Source organism: Chaetodon auriga, chromosome 8, assembly GCF_051107435.1.
Source record: "Chaetodon auriga isolate fChaAug3 chromosome 8, fChaAug3.hap1, whole genome shotgun sequence".
NCBI classification, from domain to species: Eukaryota; Metazoa; Chordata; class Actinopteri; order Chaetodontiformes; family Chaetodontidae; genus Chaetodon; species Chaetodon auriga.
Genome location: NC_135081.1, coordinates 17,035,757 through 17,055,514, shown reverse-complemented (window position 1 = coordinate 17,055,514; position 19,758 = coordinate 17,035,757). Strand labels below are relative to the sequence as shown.

Genomic DNA, 19,758 nt, shown 5'->3' with positions numbered 1-19,758 from the left:
GATTTGAACATGGAGCATTTGTTCTGAAGTATACACAGTCTTCTTATTAACCGCTATAATGAGATCCAACAAGCTACACAAGACAGACCGCGAAATTGTTGCCAGTTTGGGAGAACTAGTTATTTCAATGAGCTGGTATTATTTTAAGTTGGAATTCAGACTCTGAGGATTTGAAGTGCTGGAAATTACTTGAATTTTCAGTTTCACTTACCACCCTTGTGCTGTTTTGTTTTTACCAGAGCAAGACCTCTCATATAGCAGTAGGCCTCTCTACTGTGGTCTGACTCAGAGCTGAGGGGTTTTAGCTCAGTAAGTAACTGGTGTCCTCAGAGATGACATCTGTGTTGTTCCCTTCACAGCCTCATTAACACCTGTGAGGAGCCTTTGGCCTGACTACTAATCTGTGTGAAATGTGCTTCTGGTGCCTGTGTTGTGTGCTGCATGGCACGGTGTCCTGATGGGTGGTTTGTTTTTTGGCTCTTTAACATGTTTTCCTCCTGCTTTCCTCATCCTCTCATTTTAGTCTGTTGATCTGTTCGGCATGAGGGTGACATTTTGTCGTAAAATATATGTTGTGGAGTGTTTTGAGCATGAACGCATGCATGTGCTGTTACAACCTTTGTTTTAGGGCATTTATGGTTAAGAGGTTTTGTTTTTTTGTTTTTTTTTTCCTCAAACTTTTGACCTTGTTTTTGTTTGTTTCCAATTTTTTAAATCAGTTCAATGTTCATCTTTTATTGTACATAATGAGAACTGTATTGCATAACCACAACAAATAAAAAGATTCAGTGCAAAAATATTACATTGCAAACAGCAGCGTTAAATTTGGTGAGCTGGAGGTTGTAGAAAATGGACTGAGCAGGACTGAAGGCATGTTGAATTAACAAGAAGTGTTGCCGTTTGTTGTAAGCAAATGAATGAAACACTTACAATTATTACACTTTATTATTCCCCATGTTTAGATATTACTCTGACTGTATGGTCAGTTTTTAACCAAGAGGACCCCAAAAGTAGTTTTAAATGTTTAAATATGTGACTATAAAAATGTTGTCATCAAAGAAATTAAAGAAACAAACGTGTTGGCTCCTTTACATAGCTTTGATAAATGTTTAAGCAGATGGCAAAATATTCTTTATTTATAATGGATTTCAATATGCAGTAGTCTTCCCAGAATGTCCCTAGCTAACTTTTCAAGAAACATTCTTGAAGCTGCAGTCAGTGGTAAAAGTAATTTCCGCTGTCTTGATTTCTAATTAAGCAGTTAATGGTTTGACAAAATATGTAATCTTTAAAATATGCCATTTTATACGTACAAGGTATGTAGAGGTCTGGAAATGAGTATATAACATGTAGAAAATACATTTCATTAAATCCCTCATTCTTCTTCCTTCTTTCTTCATAGTTGTGAAGTCCTCAAGCTGAATGATACTTGACGCCACAGCAGTTTGCATGTCAGGATAAGGACATGACAATAAGAGGAATTCATCTGCGGAGCACTAAGACGTAAATGGATGAAGCTCGACTATTATGACACTTCATTATGATACTGTAAAATTGTAAATTGACACATAATACACTGCCATGATGGTACGTCAGTGGTCTGTACATTTGTTTTAATGAACTAGGAATAAATCAGTGTTTATATTGTAGATGAGTTTTTTTATTATGTATTTTACAAATTAAAAAGAAACAGCAGGCAGATCAATCCAGTCAATGTTGTACTGTCCTTTTTCTTTCATTTTCTGTTGTTGCCATTCTTGTGCTGTGACCAGTTTGTACAGATGATTTCAATATTTGAAACAAATTGTTGTATTTTTTTTTTTTTTTTTTTTTTCTATGATTAAGTTTTCCTGAACTTAATTTCCACCAGTGGCTACTGACTGCATTGCCAGCCAAAACAAGCCCATAGTCTAACATGCAATCCTTCATAGTTGAGATAAGCTTTCTGTATGTGAAACCAGCTGAAAGTGTGAACGCAGCTAAAAACAGTTTGCAGATATTTCCACTGATAACCAAGCATGGGTGTAAAACCACACACACGCTTGCAGACAGAGAGAACAGCACGAGACCCAGTGCTACCGTTGCACAGAGAGACGCAGGGGATGAGGAGAATGAAGTGGTTTTTCCTTCACACGAGAGAAGCTGACATTTGTTTACCACAAGCCCTGTATTCTTGGCCTGAGTCAAACATCGTGTGCAGACCACAGCCTGGGCTGTTCAGTAGGGGTTTCAACTCCAATATAGACAATCGAGATAGAAAGCCACAGAGATGTACAAAAAAAACCATAAAACGCTTGCAAATACAGAACTTCTTTGAAGCACAAGTATACAGCCCCTTGGTCCTCTCACACACAAACAGTTCATTGAAAGTATTTCATTTCTTCTTAAATCATTTCAACAGCTCGATCATGGCGATTGGGCATGAAGTTTCTCTTTTGAGAACCAGAAGCAAAGGACTGCAGAGAGAAAACCCTTGAACCCCAGCACACAAAGTTCCAGCAGCTCCATCTGTTAAAAAACATACAGACCATCGAGAATATAACAGTTCTATATATGTAAATATTTATAGCTACATATGCACTGCGACATGTTTCATTTTGTCATATTAGTTACATGGTCTTACCCTCAAATGCTGCTCATTTTCTGGACTCCAGCGAGCCAGGTCAACACTTATCAGACAAGCTGCACCTACAGCTACAACAATACAGCCACTGTTAACGACGAGGGACACCTAGAACATAAGCCACACATTCGTCTTTCATTATTGACTTCATATATCTGGCTAATAATCACCTTTACCAACTGTATGTTTTGCTGGGTTTGTATTGAGTCGTACTTACGGCTAGTAATCCTGGAAATTTGAACAACAAGTTGGAAACAACTCCAGCAATGATGAACTGCAGAGGAGAAGAATGCAGCTTAGAGCTGATTAAAAACATGCACAAGTTTTCATTCTGTTTGACCTGATGGATCATATCTAAGACAAGTTGGATCTATGAACATTTGTTTGAACTCATTCTTGACAACCCTCTACTTTTTTCTGCTTTATTGGTGTATGGTTTTTAGTAATTACTTTTGTCATTTGAGTCATCTGAGCAGAGACTTACGAGAGCTCCTGTCATGTGGGAAAGTCTGAACAGAGTGAAAAGGGACTGTCTCATCTCCTGGGTTACAGCAAAAACAATTCCCAATCCAAAACTGAGGAGACCACTCACCACCTGCAGAGACTGACAGAGAAACGGAGATTCTTTTAGTATTTGCTGTTAATATTACAGGATTGCCTTATCTCAGCTTCATTTCCATAAACATAAAACAGGATACAAGAAGGGTGCATGTGCAAGAGTGTACTGATGCATCAAAGTACATGAATTCCTGTGCACATTGTAAGAAATATGTAAGAAATAATTAACATTATCTCATGCATAACCATGCATGAGATAATGGACAAAGAGTATCTAAGACCTCAGCAAGAATGATTATGTTGCATTGCATCGACTGGTGTGTTGTCCTTGCATTCAGTGCATGAGATGAGTGAATTCTTGCTCAGGTCTACTAATCTGCAGCATGAATTCATGACAATGTATTTGTCCTCACTTCGAATTGTCACCACAGAAGCGCCCTAAAATAAATTAACTACATAGAGAAATACAGCCTACGTGATATATTAGTATATAGCATGAAATATTGTGTGATTCATTAATGTTTGTAACATTAATGCAAAAGAAAAAGGAATGTCATCCCCAAAATGAGACGCATTTTCATCCAAATCGTAACAATAGATAAACACAGTCTAAACAAACAAAGAATGCACTGGTGATTTTACCTTTGAGACACTGTGCACATATTCACAGTATCACAGGATTATATGAAACTTCAGCCTTTACGCTGACAAGGGAGAATATCACAAAACCCACCAACCAAGAATTTCCTGTTGCTGCTGTCCAAATCGGCACAATGGGTTCAAGTTATTTTAGGTGTCCCTCTTTTTGGTACCTCTCATCTCTTTGTGATATTTTGCAGGAGTTGTCTTGTAAATATTTGTAAACATGAAATCACATAGTTACAGGGAGGAATGAGAGAAAAGATTGTGATCACCAGTGTGTGGACTCGATCCAGAAAACAAAGCAGTGATGTATGAGAAAAACATCCACCTTTAGGTCCTTTTTTCCATGACTGTACACACTATTGTTACAACTTGACACAGTTACACTCACGTATTAAATAAAAGGCTTCTAATAAAAAGACCTGAACAAATCACATTAACAGGCGATGCTCATCCTGCTCAGGATTTGTCTGGATTACACACTGAGAAAGAAGTTTGTATTGTTATAGTCAACTTAATTATTATGAGACAGTGACATGCACACTGACAGTAGCTCATGTCAGCCATGTTGTCCAGTAAGTGCAGGGTTGGTAGTTCGATCCCTGGCTTCTCCTAAATGCATTATGAGCAAGACACTAAGCCCCGAAGTGCTCCTAATGAGCGGCTTACCGCCATGCGTGGTAGCACTTCCATCAGTGAATCAATGTGTGTGTGGACACGTGAGATATTGTGAAGTGCTTTGCGTTGTTTTCAGGACAAAGATACTGTAACGCTGTATTTTGTTAAGACTGGTAATTGTTTTATATGGTTATTTCTAATACCATCATTCCTATGGAATCTGTTTGGAGTCCTCTGCTTTCACAAAATGTGGCACGCTCTCCTGGGGTCATATCGTTGATCAATATTGAGTCTTAAAAATCGGGGCAACAAACCCTAATTTAATACGCAGGATGAAGTGCCACGATTTTCTTACAGTAAAAGCACCATTAGAGTACAAAAACAAGGCCAGTTTCTTACTCCCAACACAGCAGGTTGTTTCTGCAGGAGGTCATGCAGCTGCCCTTTGTCGTCGGGTACGAACTCTGAAGCCTGGTAACATCGTATCCTCAGCGGCTCTATGCAGCTGCCCCTGCGTCGCTCCTCATCAGCTCCACGGATGTGCATGTCAACATCGGCACAGGCCATGGTGCTGCAGGGATGAGAGTTTTTCGGAATAATGTTTTAAATTTTAAATTGTAATTCTAACATGGGACGGACACTACTGTAGCCGTAAAAGTAATGACCAGAAAAACTGAAAATCATTCATGTCAATAAGGTGGACCAGATGTTAGATATCTTTCACTATAATGCAAAGATATACCATCACCACAGATTTGAAAAGCACCATGGAACTCAGTAAATTTCTAAACAATAAAAAGAATAAGGTCGGTGTGCATGTCTACAGAAATGTAATGGTAATACCTCACTGTATATAAAATCTTAATGGGAAGATGAACTACAGACCGAAATTTCAGAGTGTGATTGGCGTTTATCATGTAAGACACAACATAGCTCTACGAGCTCTAAACGCTGGAGAGAGTTTGGCTGGAAAAATCTGACACGTTGCTTTGTCACGCCGCAAATTAAAAGCAAACAGACTGGACTATAACAGAAATGTTGGAGACTATGTGGAAACTATAATGCCAATCACAGTCATATTTTCTGGTCATGTGCCAAACTACAAACTTTCTGGAATGACAGTATTGGACTTTTGGAGGACATCTTAAAATATAAGGTACCCAAGGACCACGGATTCTGTATCTGGGATTGATCCCAGAAGGAGTTATTACGAAAGAAGACAGGTACCTCTTCAAAATAATGATTGTTGCCTATAAGAAGGCCATTACTAGGAACTGGTTGAAACCTGATGCTCCAAAAACAGGGCACTGGATGGACATTATGGAGGAGATCTACTCAATGGAGAAAATGACTTTTCATCTGCGAATCAAAGCAGGTGACTTTGCACAAAAATGGAGAAAAACCAAGATAATGCTTACTCAACTGACTGAGAATTTGTATGACCCCTTTTGTATTACTTATTTTTTATATTTCTTATTCTTATCTTATCTTTCTTATCATTATTATTTTTTCTCTGTTCCTGCTGTCTTTATACAAACAAAACTAAATAATAGTTTTACAAAAAAAAAAACAAAAAAAAAGAAAAAAAGAATAAGGTCAATAATAAAATCCTGGACAAGTATATGGTATCTGTATTAGATTTCCATCTGTTAATGCCGATTTAATTGCTAGTCGTGTTGTTTGTAGCTGTTACTTAAAATCTTTCATCATAGATTTAAAACAATAGCTTATGTTACAGGCTCGGTCAGTTTCGCTATCCACAACGAGCGTGACGTCATACGATGACGTCAGACGACGATGTCAGCATTGAAAAATAATCGCTCAAGATCAAAGGCAAAATAAAATCGCTCAAGATCAAAGGCAAAATGCTCAAGACCAAACGCAAAATAAAAGAGTTCAAGATCAAAGGCGATTATGTTTGCTTTGATGTTAAACAGGATAAAAGTACTCTCAGACCCATACCAAACTATCAACTGACATACAGAAATCGAATTACAGAATAACAGACAGAACATTTCATCGCATATTAGGTAATACAAAAGAAATACCATGACAGAAAACAGACAGAACAAGAGAGTTAGACACTCCAAACAGAGCAATCTTCTCCCAGCTCGCAAGAACATGAATAGAGGCGGTAGAGTTCGCGAAACCCCTAACGTTTACTTATCTGTTGGGGGGTTCGCACTGCCTGAAAATTTAAAATCTATTCCGGAAGATGGTCTCAGTCACATCCTTACAGATACCAGACTTGGCAGGCCTCATCTTCCTCTTGATGCAGTGGTGGGATTCGCGACAGACAGGCAGCCATATGTTGACATGAACATGTTTGAAAAGTGTCACAACGAAGGCAAGATTAGGCAATTACGCTCTAAAATCCAAGGACTCTATAATGCCTCGATGAATCTTGAACAAAATGCCTTGAAGAAACAGCAAATGGAACGGGAGGCGCGTCAATCGACAATCGAGCAGTATCTGGACAACAAACGTAATGCAGAGTCATTCATCGCAGAGATGAGACAGAAGGCTCAGCAGAAGAAAATACACAGCAAGCATATAGCGGAGGTCAATGCCGCCATTAGAGCTGAAAATCGAGCCCGCCGCAAGCAGCCGAAACCTGCGTACATTGATGCTGTATTGAGGCTTGAACAGAATGATGAGTGGGACCAGTACTTCCAGCACCATGCTCAGCATGCATACCGTGAGGCTTCTGAAGACCTAAGGAGGGCAAAGGAAGCCTATGATGACAGCTTGGGACCCACCCGCTTCCCACCCATCTCCAAACCACCTAGATACGCCCCAACTACAGATGATGAAATAACTATTCTCAGTCAGATCCTTGCAGATATTGAACGTGGCAGGCCTCATCCTGAGAATATTCCTGTCAGAGACACTGGAGTTCGCGAAACTTCCAACGTTTACTTATCTGTTGGTGGGTTGGCACTGCCTCAAACTTTAAAACCTACCTATGACGATGCTCTTGGTTACATTGTTGCAGATATCGAACGTGGCAGGCCTCATCCTCCTCTTGCTGCAGAGGACATGAACACGTTTGAAAATCCATACATCCACCTCCCACCCATCTCCAAACCACCTAAATACGCCCCAGCTACCACTGAAGATGGTCACATCTATGCAGATACCAGACCTGGCAGGCCTCATCCTCCAGATATTCCCCGCAATGGCATCCCAGCTGCAAAGAGAAGAAACAGTAGAGTTCGCGAAACTCCTAACGTTTACATATCTCATGCTGGGATCCCACTGCGTCAAACTTTAAAACCTAAACCTCCACCCGACAGGAACCCCACATTATGGACTGCTCTGGAAAGATGGAGAACGTAGGATGATCAACCTAAGGTCCTGGTTCAGGCCAGACCTTTCTGTGAGGAGTTTGCATATTCTCCTCGTGTGTGCGGGTTTACTCTGGGTGCTCCAGTTTCTCCCACGTAACTATCCAAAAATATGTCAAGTCACTTGAAATCAAGACTTGAAATTTGCAAATAGATAATTAATCTGGCCCATAAAGAATAGAGAACTGATCATAGATTAAAAAAAAAAAAAAAAAAACTTAAATGATGAATAAAAACATCAAATCAAAAACCACAAAAACAATAATGTGAAATAAATATTAAATAAAAAAAAAAAGATGAATAAATAAATCTCTATCTGAATTTATATGTCATTGAAAATTGTTTTCAAGTGTATGGAAATGAGTGATGTGTCCATTACAAACTAAATGTTGTTCCATGTTACAGTTTAACTGCAGTTAGATTGAGTGCTGTGTTCACATGTACAGAAATCCAGTTTCAAAAAGATATAAAATAAACAAAATGGAACTAGAGCAAGAAATTATGACAGTAGGTCTGTGAGGCTGTTAGCCATCTTAATTTACTGCGTTAGCAGAGAATATTGAATCTCCATGAGGAATCTTGATAGTCTGAGTTAGGTCCAGAAGATGTCTGCCACCATCAATACACACATCTCCACACTACTGAAGAACCTCATCAACTTTGAGTGGGACTTCCAGGGGAAGTCCAGGGTGCGTTCCTCACCCTGAAGTTAAGCATGCACCTTCCTCACAGCTCTGTTTTCAGAGGTAAAACACAAACCTACCTCACAGGATTATTTTAAGGCTAAAAGCAAGCCGACCAAACAATTTTTTTCTCCCCAAATGTTGCTGATGCATATTTTTAATAATGCTCTTCTTCTTCTTCCAAAATGGTTTCCATACACATTTTCAACATGTTCCTAACAGTACAGTGATGCTGCTAATGATACATATGGTCAGAGGCTTTTTCTTGATATTATCATAGAAAGCAGAGAATGCATTGAAGTACACCTAGAAAACATAAGTGTCCCTCAGAGGATTTTTTATAAGTTAAATACTTATTTTCGTTGTACAAGTTGATTGATCAGAGGTCAACTTCAAGATGGTACGATCCTTAGATGGTAAATCCTCGGCCTCCTCCTCCTCCTCCACCTCAAAGCAATGATATATTCCATCTTTGTAGATAACGTTAAGCATTACAGTGATAACATTTGTATTTGGAATGAAATGACGTGGGTAATAGCGGACAATCATCACTTATCAATCAATCATCATCACTTACACACGTTTTTTCCGTGTGTCTGTCTCTCTCTGTCTCTCGAGTGCTCTGAGACAGATGCAGTATATATGCTCTGTAGGATGCCACGGCTGTTTCTGGTTGGCACAGCGACGTTAATTGATTAGTTTGCATCCTTGTTTCACCTGTGTACATTCGGTCAGGTCGAGTGACCATTACGTGTGCCGAACGCGCTTGCGATGTGGTCAGATGAGATACTGATCAAAATATATAAATTTAGGTCTGACTGTATGTGCTGACTCAGACAGTTGCACTGAATGTGGCTGTTGTTAATTATTAACCGCAGTGAAATGCCAGACACTGTGGAAATCTGCATGTGAGGTATTGGTGACGTGGGCGCACGACTCCACGACTTTATGAAAATCCACTTGCCAGCGGCTTGCCGCTGGCGCAGAGTTGACCAGGTCTGGGGTGGCGAGCTCTCAGCGCACTTTTACGCCGACCGAAATGGACCGAAAACCCAAATCCGCCGGCTCCTGCCTCCCCCGACTGCGCCAGAATGCCCATCCTGGCGTACCCCTGTGCGCTTCGATTTACCAAAATACCAAGTGTACTGCGCGCCCGCCTGCGCTGCACAGAAACACCACTGCGCGGGGTGCGCACCCTGCGTTCCGCCAGCGGCGGGGACGAAAATAGATCCCATTATCTACTGTAGACAATAAAAACTAAAAATTCTTTGCAGTTTCACGTTGGGGACCATTTTTCTTAAGTTGTTGAACTACTTGTCAGCGAAGTCTGTCACAGAGTGCTGAAGCCCTCCCCATCTTTACTTCAGAAAGTCTCAGCCTCTCTGGGATGTTCTTTATATGTCCAGTCATGTTACTAACCTGTTGCTAGTTCACCTCAGTAATTGTAAGATTTCACAGCTTTTCCAGTCTCTTGTTTCCACTGCCCCAACTTTTTTTGAAACGTGTTGCTGGCATCTGATTCTAAATGAAGATATCATTCATTCATCTCCTACGGGGAGATACTACTACTACTACTACTACTACTACGATACTTTCATGTGAAAAGGGTTTGTGTAAATCAGTTTAGTCTTTAACAAACAAAGTGGACAATTACTAATGATATTGATGATGGTGGTAAACTTAACATAATAATATACTACACATGTATTTTGTTGTTATAGCTGAACTTTTGCGGCATCAAATAAGTGAGTGCAGTGTAATTCAATGCAGGTGTGTCAAGCCCTTAACAACCTGCAGCAGAACATTATCACAAAATATCAATAGCTGCTCCCACTCGTCTAATTCTCATAAACTTAATGAAGTCTTTGATGAAACATCAGTCCGCTATAGTACATACACGTGCATAAACAAATGCTGAGATGCTTGCAAGTTCATATTCTCCATCGCAAATATGTACAACAATATTTTGCCTAGTGCAATTCAACAAAGATTTTAGATTGGGTTTCTTACCACGTTTGGCTTGAGAAGTGCCTGTTTCACACTCTGGATCTGTCTCAAGCAAGTGCTTCATTCAGACAGACAGACATGATCTTCACATCCCTGCAAATACTTTGAAAGATGAGGTCATCTCACGCCCTAACTTCCTCTCTCTGCAATATCATCACGTTCAAGCCTGAACGCCTCATGGCCAGAGCTTTCATGTTATGCTTACCGTGTTTCTGATTCAACTACAACACTTTTCTTTAAATTCGTGAGCACAAATAAGTTACGTTAGGTTTTAAATGTTTCCCAAAGTCTGCATGCAAACACTTGTCGGGTTGGGTGGTTGTGTGTGTGTGTGTGTGTGTGTGTGTGTGTGTGTGTGTGTGTGTGTGTGTGTTTGTTTGTGTGTGCGTGTCAGAGAGAGAGAGAGAGAGAGAGAGAGAGAGAGAGAGAGAGAGAGAGAGAGAAAATGATTTGGGGTACTGGGCCATTTCCTTTTCAAACTCATTTGACAAAGCAGAAACTTTCAGATCTCATACAACAGGAAAAAAGGTATTTACTGAAAACCTCAATCACAGGTCACCAGTGACATTAACTGCTTTAAAATCCTTTACTTTGAACTTGTTTACAGAACAATGAAGAAGACATTTGTTTGTGATGAATCAGTGATCATCACCATTCCCCTTGGCAGTCTAACGGATGCTCGAGACGGTCAACTGATGCCGGAGAAATTTCAGTGTGTGTACAGAGATTCCTACAAGGTCTTTGTTGTTAATGGAAAACCTAAACCTCTCGGAGTAAGTTAAACTTTTTCATACACAGGTAGAGACATTGTGATCACAGACTCTTTCACAGGTTTGTGCTTATATTTCCTCCTTTGCTTCTCTTTTTTTTTTTCATTAGGCAGCCCAAGCCATTGCCGGTGTGTTCATTCTCATTCTTGGTCTGATTTTTACTCAGACAGAATACATCTCTAAACTTGTCATCAGGATCTACACTCTACCCAGTGTCGTGGTAAATACAGCTGCAAAAGAAACAAATGTTTAATTCACTTTCGTTAACAATCGAAATAAAAAAACGCAGGAAAATAGAATTAAAAAACAATTCTTCATGCACTTCCATTGCTATCTAATTTATCTTCAATTCTTTTGATATTCTGCAATATTTAGTACTGCATTTCTGTGTATAATCATTCATATCATATATCAATATCTTAGTTTGTGGTCTCTGGTATGCTGTCCTATGCTGCTGGACAATCTCCAAACATGTACCTGGTAAGATTAAAATGTGTTGCATTAGTGAAAATGATTTTTCCTTGTGGTGAACATTTCACAGCGCAGGGGAAAAAGTTAATTCTTTATGCACAAAAGATGAGTTAACCCTCTGAGTTTAAAAAAAAAAAACAGTATGTGCTCACTGGATAGTATTATTGTTGAGATGGTAGTATATTTCTAATGCCTTTTGATGGAACACGTGAATTGGAGAGTGCCTTCAAAAACATGCAATCATACAAAATGTATGTGATTAAATCCAAAGGACATCCAGAGATAAGTGCAGTTGTAATTACTTGTTGTCCAATTATGCTTTGAATTTGATTTTTATGTGACAAACATGTTTTTAGATTATCGAGCTGATGATGAAGAAGAGATGTGTTCAAGAAAACACGAATTTGAATTCAAATAAGTTTGTATATGATGTGTAACTAATGCTGTCTGATCATTTCAAAAAGGCTCAAAATCATCACAAGTTCTAGAATGTGAGAATGTTCTTGCTTTTGCTCTCTAATGATTTACAGTGACGCCTGCATAATAACTGCCCTTCTCACCCTCCAGACAAAGCTGTCCTTCTCTCTGAACATCATTAGCTTCTTCTGGTCGGTTGCGGCAGTTTGTATCTGCGCATTCAGTTTTTCACTGAGTTTCCACAGCCTGAAGGTAAAGGAAAACCACATTTATCCTTTGATTAAGTTCACTTTGTGGCTCTCTGAAATGCGAAGAAAATGCATATTCATCTCCACCACTGTCTCAACTGTTTTCATAGCTCCATGAAGGAATCCACGGGCTGATTATGACTCTGCTGGTTGCTGAGAAGTTAATAGCCCTATTCTTGATCTACTGGTTGAGTAAAGCTGTATGCAGACAACATTTCAACACGTTGGTATGTAATTTCCTTTAAACACATGGCAACAGATAGAGAGATAAGATTAGTTGTAAATTATACTGGTCATTCTTTTCCTCTGCAGCCCATCATACTGCTGAAACAGGCGGACTGAATTCAGAGGTGTGATGGAGCTCAACAAACCAACCACTGACCACCTCATTCACACGGCACCAATGTGGTATCAATGTTATACCTCTCAACATACAAAGACCGTTAAATCAACTGTTTCTGCTTTCATTTCAGAAGTAGTTGCGAACAGCAGATTGCATGTGAATGAGGCACTTCTTGAATATAGAATACATATTATTGTGTTTGCATACATCTAGCTGTTTATGTTGCATTTTTTGACCATTTTATAACAGTATTGGCGTTTATGCACTCCACAGTTACTTTGGATTTCTACTCTGAGACAGTTAGACCATTTTTAAAACTTCTTTGAAGTTTTCACCAGTGGCATCTTTCAAACAATCCTTTTTAATAAAGTTCATTTTAGCAAATAGATGTCGAATATGCGGCTGATGGTTTCGTGCTTCTTGGCTATTGTGCTGCATTTTGAGACTGTAGACCACTGCTCTGTATTTCTTTCATTTTAGATTCATTACTGACACCCAGCTATCAGCCAATGGGCCTCATTTTGATGGTTCTTATTCTAATTAAAATATAAAGTTTTAAACAGATGACAGATTCTTGAATTCAACTTAATTTCAACTTAATTACATAACTTTTTTTTATCCATGAGGCACATTGCTTTTTTATATTTGCAAGAGGATTTTTTTATGCCATTGATTTTTTAAATCATACTCTGTTCTTTGTGAATACGTTTAAACAAAAAACAAATAACAAATAAAGGTGATTTTTGGTTTGTTTATGTTTCATTTGTCTTCTTGTGGACCTACAACACATTCCTCTACTTTGGACAATGATACATAAGAGCTAACAATAATTAACTGGTTTTAAGACCAGTAAATTAACCCCCCAAAAAGACATGTAACAGCACACTCCCAAAGAGAACAAGTTGCTTTTTACATTGTGTGTTATAGCCAAAAAAATTATGTTTGCCTTGCAAAACGTTTTCAGGTCATTTTGCAAATCCAACCTGTTTTTTGAAGCTTTACTGCTCATCATTTTTTGTGTAGTACTCCCCATGTAGTACAGTGGATGATTTGTTTACCCATATACTCAATTTACTAAAGGTGGAGAGATGATATAGTTCAAATGTCTCATAACCAACAGAACTTAAATTAACAGTGAATCTTTAGACAATTTGTGTCCATGGGTTGGACTTCCTTGCTGCTGTTTAAGAAAAAACGATAGAGACCCCTGGTGGGAGCTGATGTTTTGGTTTCACTGACATGTGAAATCATGAGTGACCACAAGGGGGCGATAAACACACAACAAATTCAGTCAAGTAAACGTACTTTCCAGTGAAGGATGTATTCGAGGAAGCGCGTTCATTAGATATGCAATTAACTGTACTGTTGTACCTTGTTCAAGTTCCCATAAACCTTCAGTGTTATTCACTTTTTTTTGTTAATATCAAATTAAGAGGACACAGTTCAAGATAATTCAATTGGTAGATACAGGAGTCAGCCTCTGCTCTGTTTCAAAGGTCATGGAGGTCACGCTAAAAACAATCATAGCAGCACATGATGAAGGAGAGCACGAGGACTCTTCCGCTTTGGGACACTCCCTAAACACATGCACACCAATCAAAATCACAAGTGAACAATTTCCCTAAAACTGTCTTCGCCTCTTTTTAAGCCTCTGGCGCTCATTCGCTCGCTTCTGCATTGTACGCTGGTAGCTTGCTATGTGACATTTTTAATTCATTTTAACTATTTCCTGCTCCAGTTTGCGGCGCTGGTTGCAGCTGCTGGTCGTGGTGGCTCACTTTTCTCATGCTATTGTGAGGAGCTGCCGCCGCTCTCCTGACTGCGGCCATCTATGGCGTCCGTGTACAGCGGATCTCATACCTTGAGCAAGGATGATGTGAATTACAGAATGCATTTCCGAATGATAAACGAGCAGCAGGTTTAAGATATCACCATAGAGTTTTTCTACAGGCCGCACACGATAACGCTGCTGACATGCACGGTGCTCAGCTTGATGTATTTCACATTCGCAAGGTAAGTGGTTCTCAGCTAGCGGTAGCTCTGAGGGTTAGCTTAGTTAGCTAGCGCTCGGCTAACAGGAGCAGTGATGCTGTGAGAGACTGCCAGGTACACAGGGAGGTTAGCTAGCTGTTAGCTACTATTTTATGGAGACTCTGAAAGAAATTCTACATGCGCACGAGGACACAGGGCTAGCTTATCGAGCGATGGCTGCCTGCATTGTGTTGTCATTATTATTGTTTCTAAGCTAATAAAAAGGGGTGTTACATAACGTTAGTCCAGTGATGAGCAGTTTCCTGTGCTGACATTAGCCACAACAGTATAAATATAAAACACAAAATACTCATTTGCATAAGTATTCATCCACTCCGTCAGTCGGTGCTCACAAAGCAATAAAAAGCAGATAAATGAAAAGATAACACTACTGCACTGGAGACATGCTTCAAGATAATAAAACAAACTATAGTTATAAAATGACACAAATTAAACAAGAAAATTAAAAAAATAAAAAATATTGTGAGCCTTAAAGTCTCCATGTGTAGCAGTTGGAGGTTTTACTGTCTGCCACCGTGTCTTCTCTGCTTCTACCACTTGGAGTCGCCAAAGTCTGAAAAGTTCAAATCCTAAACCCAGCCGCTTCAGGAGTGCACAAAAGACAAAGCCAAAACAAACTTACTGCCCGCGCACTGGCTGAACTTCCTTGAACTGCTACCTAAATAGGAAATTAATGGAGGTGTGTGCTGCTTGAGCCAGTATTACAGTATTAATGTATCTTTTCTCTGTGTTGTGGGGCAGTCACTGAGAGCTCAGAGACGTCTTCCCAGTGTACCTCCAGTGACAGTGTAACAGGGCTGAGCACCCTCACTATACCAGGGCACTCCGGTATCGTCACAGACTCCTACAACAACAACAACAATGACCCCCCCTCGTTCCTGTGCACCTCCACACCTCCCTCCTCCATAGTGTCTCCTTCAATATTCCAGAAAGAGGAAGACCTCCAACCCCAGGGCACGAAGTTCATCACAGCAGTGAGTATTTCATTACCTTTTTTATTATCTTTTGCTTAAATGGCCTGATGTTGTGCACCACGTTGTGTCATGAGAGGGTTTTTTGAGGATTATTAGATAAACTGTAGCTGCAGTGACACCATTGCTGTTTTGTGGCTCTCTCTCAATTCCTGTGTTTGAGTTTAAGCCTACCTTTATACAAAGGTGTGAATACTTCACCTCAGAACATTCTGCATGTATTTTGTCTTTCTGTCCTGGTTCCTTGTGTTAAATGTTAGTTGGTTTAGGGACAATGAATCTCATGAAGTACTTCCCTTTTTCACACTATTCATATCTTTTCCCATTTTTCTGATTCCATCAGTGTCTTTTTTTATTGAAAGAGAGGTAGTGTACTTGATATAATGTATTGTACTTATTTTGTACCTTTACGTCTTCCCCAACTTGATCCCATACTATTTTTATGTTTTTTCCTATTGACGCTGTGAGGCTCCTTTAGCTTTGCCTTCATCTACTAGTACGAGAAACTCAGCCCAAAATCAACAGAGTTAAAGGCATTAAAGTCTTGGGCTGGTGATTTTATTTATTTATTTTTTTTGCCAGAATATCAAAAAGTTTGCACTTCCTGTCATCATATCATTCTGAAGTTCTCCTGCTTTGTGAATGTAATTTTTGCATTTGTCTTCATACACAAAGACAACAAAGATGAGAAAGGATTGTAATTCGAAATGTTTTAGCACCATGTTTATTATTTGTCTAAAGCCAGAAACATATTTTGTGATTTTACAGCCTGATCACAACCCCAATTTGGCTCTGATGATCAATTTTTGAAAAATTGCTTCACGTCTGTACTGATATGTGGTCATATGCTTAAGTTCAGGATTCAAACATCTCACCTTTAGATCAGTTAATGTTGCTGGTATTATTTTAAGTTGGAATTCAGACTCTGAGGATTTGAAGTGCTGGAAATTACTTGAATTTTCAGTTTCACTCACCACCCTTGTGCTGTTTTGTTTTTACCAGAGCAAGACCTCTCATATAGCAGTAGGCCTCTCTACTGTGGTCTGACTCAGAGCTGAGGGGTTTTAGCTCAGTAAGTAACTGGTGTCCTCAGAGATGACATCTGTGTTGTTCCCTTCACAGCCTCATTAACACCTGTGAGGAGCCTTTGGCCTGACTACTAATCTGTGTGAAATGTGCTTCTGGTGCCTGTGTCGTGTGCTGCATGGCAATCAGTTCAATGTTCATCTTTTATTGTATGTAATGAGAACTGTATCGCATGACCACAACAAATGAAAAGATTCAGTGCAAAAATATTACATTGCAAACAGCAGCATTAAATTTGGTGCGCTGGAGGTTGTAGAAAATGGACTGAGCAGGACTGAAGGCATGTTGAATTAACAAGAAGTGTTGCCGTTTGTTGTAAGCAAATGAATGAAACACAATTATTACACTTTATTATTCCCCATGTTTAGATATTACTCTGACTGTATGGTCAGTTTTTAACCAAGAGGACCCCAAAAGTAGTTTTAAATGTTTAAATATGTGACTATAAATATGTTGTCATCAAAGAAATTAAAGAAACAAACGTGTTGGCTCCTTTACATAGCTTTGATAAATGTTTAAGCAGATGGCAAAATATTCTTTCTTTATAATGGATTTCAATATGCAGTAGTCTTCCCAGAATGTCCCTAGCTTACTTTTTAAGAAACATTCTTGAAGCCGCAGTCAGTGGTAAAAGTAATTTCCACTGTCTTGATTTCTAAGTAAGCAGTTAATGGTTTGACAAAATATGTAATCTTTAAAATATGCCATTTTATACGTACAAGGTATGTAAAGGTCTGGAAATGAGTACATAACATGTAGAAAATACATTTCATTAAATCCCTCATTCTTCTTCCTTCTTTCTTCATAGTTGTGAAGTCCTCAAGCTGAATGATACTTGACGCCACAGCAGTTTGCATGTCAGGATAAGGACATGACAATAAGAGGAATTCATCTGTGGAGCACTAAGACGTAAATGGATGAAGCTCAACTGTTATGACACTTCATTATGATACTGTAAAATTGTAAATTGACACATAATACACTGCCATGATGGTACGTCAGTGGTCTGTACATTTGTTTTAATGAACTAGGAATAAATCAGTGTTTATATTGTAGATGAGTTTTTTTATTATGTATTTTACAAATTAAAAAGAAACAGCAGGCAGATCAATCCAGTCAATGTTGTACTGTCCTTTTTCTTTCATTTTCTGTTGTTGCCATTCTTGTGCTGTGACCAGTTTGTACAGATGATTTCAATATTTGAAACAAATGGTTGTATTGTTTTTTTTTCTACGATTAAGTTTTACTGAAATCAATTTCCACCCAACATGCAATCCTTCATAGTTGAGATAAGCTTTCTGTATGTGAAACCAGCTGAAAGTGTGTGCGCAGCTAAAAAGGGTTAGGGTGGCACGGTGGTAACACTGTCGCCTCACAGCTAGAAGGTCCCGGGTTCAAATCTCGCTCGAGGAAAAAGGGCCTTTCTGTGTGGAGTTTGCATGTTCACCTGGGGTATCCTCCATAAAAATACCCCCACTAAAAACATGCAAGAAGATCGCCACCTGACCAGCTTTCAATACTGTTATATTGAGTTCTTTCAATAAATTATTTCTTATGTAATATTGCATATGTGCAATATTCTTGGTCTGGTGTTTACAGATCTGGGTGTGATGCTGCATGTTAACTGCAGTTTGATTGTACATGTGTGCAGCTAGATCAACTGTGTCTCTTGAATACCCAAGATTTGATGGTGGACCATTGAGGGTACAGTCACACATCTGAGGCAAAAATTCATATCAAAATTCAGCAAACTTGAACCCCATCATATTCACCGCTTGTGAATATGATAGGAACAAACTGTTGTTGATGGTTTGACAGTTGTGAAGTACCGTGGGATCATGGGAGTTGTTTTCCTTTTTAAACAACCACCACTGCCAATGAAAATGAATAATTCTGCTCCATCACGAGAGATGCTAGCTAGTTGGCTGACTTCTTTCCTCACTATGATGTATCATGTGCTGTTTCCCATGTTTCCCTGTAAGTTATAGTAACTAGAGTAAGTAAAGGAAAAGGCGATATGATGCCATTGACCAGCAACCAAATGGAAGGCACTGAGTAAAATTACAGACATTTCTGGCTTTGCAAATTGTTGGAAACATTTGAAAATGTCAGTATACAACTCAACAAAACATTTATTTGCAGTGCACAAATGTTACATATTGGAGCCTTTAAGGTGTTTTGGTCCCCACCAACCCCCTGAATCTGGCTCTTCAGCTGCTCAGTGCTCCACTATTTTCACCAGCTACTTGAAAACTCAGTCAGCTGTTTGGTGCTGGGCAGGTAGCAAACAGTGGGCTTAGAGCTTTTTCACTGAACACAGCTGCTAGCTGAGGCTGGAAATGAGCACGATAAGAGCAGAGAGGCTGAGAAAACCAAACACAATCAGCTGAAAAACCCTAAAATGCTCCATTGAGTTGAGTAGAGTTGGGTGAGGTTTCTCTGTGTGTTTGTCATGATGAGCTCCACCTTCTACACTATAGTTATTTGACACATTGCCAATAGAAAAATATAAATAATCGCAGCTTTAAGTTTTAATGACATGCCTGAAAGAAAATGTCAACACAACAAAACTGCTGAGCCAAAACGTCTTTTATGAACTTAACATTTTAAGTAAGACATGTTAAATCACAGTGCTGATCACAAACATCACTGTCGCTTCAAGTCACCAAGAAAAGTAATAAGAAAAAAACAATAGAAACACTCCTTGGGGTGTACTGAAGAACTGTACACATGTCTTACGGCGAGTGGAGGCTTTCTGCCATCCTGAAAGCAGAAAAAATGTTGACAAATTATTTTTCATATTCTCATGTTTGTGACTTTACTTTCTTACGATACCAAACTAAAACAGAAACATCCAATGCCCAAAGTATAGCATAAGCAAGACGATGATAGTCACAACAACCAGCAGCGTGTCAGGGCTAA

General features: G+C 39.2%; 3 protein-coding genes across 7 annotated transcripts in view; 2 read left to right on the top strand and 1 right to left on the bottom strand.

Annotated features, from left to right (window-relative positions):
* Window positions 1-17,945, top strand: part of plekhg4b (pleckstrin homology domain containing, family G (with RhoGef domain) member 4B) — a 48,351-nt gene extending 30,406 nt beyond the window's left edge. For 3 of the 5 annotated variants that reach the window (XM_076737880.1, XM_076737881.1, XM_076737876.1), the window contains exon 23: window positions 240-1,775. In XM_076737880.1, the coding sequence (XP_076593995.1) occupies window positions 240-284 (45 nt within the window). In that variant the 3' untranslated portion in view covers window positions 285-1,775. Of the gene's footprint in view, window positions 1-239; window positions 1,776-15,520; window positions 15,754-17,644 lie in introns of those variants that run through there. The other 2 variants (XM_076737878.1, XM_076737877.1) reach the window with 2 other exon arrangements.
* Window positions 1,702-10,548, bottom strand: LOC143325020 (uncharacterized). The gene is made up of 6 exons (XM_076737882.1): window positions 10,482-10,548; window positions 4,841-5,012; window positions 3,108-3,227; window positions 2,841-2,897; window positions 2,624-2,731; window positions 1,702-2,508 (listed from the first exon to the last, which is right to left on the bottom strand). Exons 2-6 carry the CDS (start codon window positions 5,006-5,008, stop codon window positions 2,407-2,409), a joined length of 555 nt encoding a protein of 184 aa, XP_076593997.1. The 5' UTR covers window positions 5,009-5,012; window positions 10,482-10,548; the 3' UTR covers window positions 1,702-2,406.
* On the top strand, window positions 10,973-13,220 carry LOC143325203 (uncharacterized). Its single transcript, XM_076738147.1, has 7 exons — window positions 10,973-11,006; window positions 11,086-11,251; window positions 11,358-11,468; window positions 11,672-11,728; window positions 12,287-12,388; window positions 12,495-12,611; window positions 12,697-13,220. Exons 2-7 carry the CDS (start codon window positions 11,090-11,092, stop codon window positions 12,724-12,726), a joined length of 579 nt encoding a protein of 192 aa, XP_076594262.1. The 5' UTR covers window positions 10,973-11,006; window positions 11,086-11,089; the 3' UTR covers window positions 12,727-13,220.
* Window positions 17,946-19,758: the final 1,813 nt, after the last annotated feature.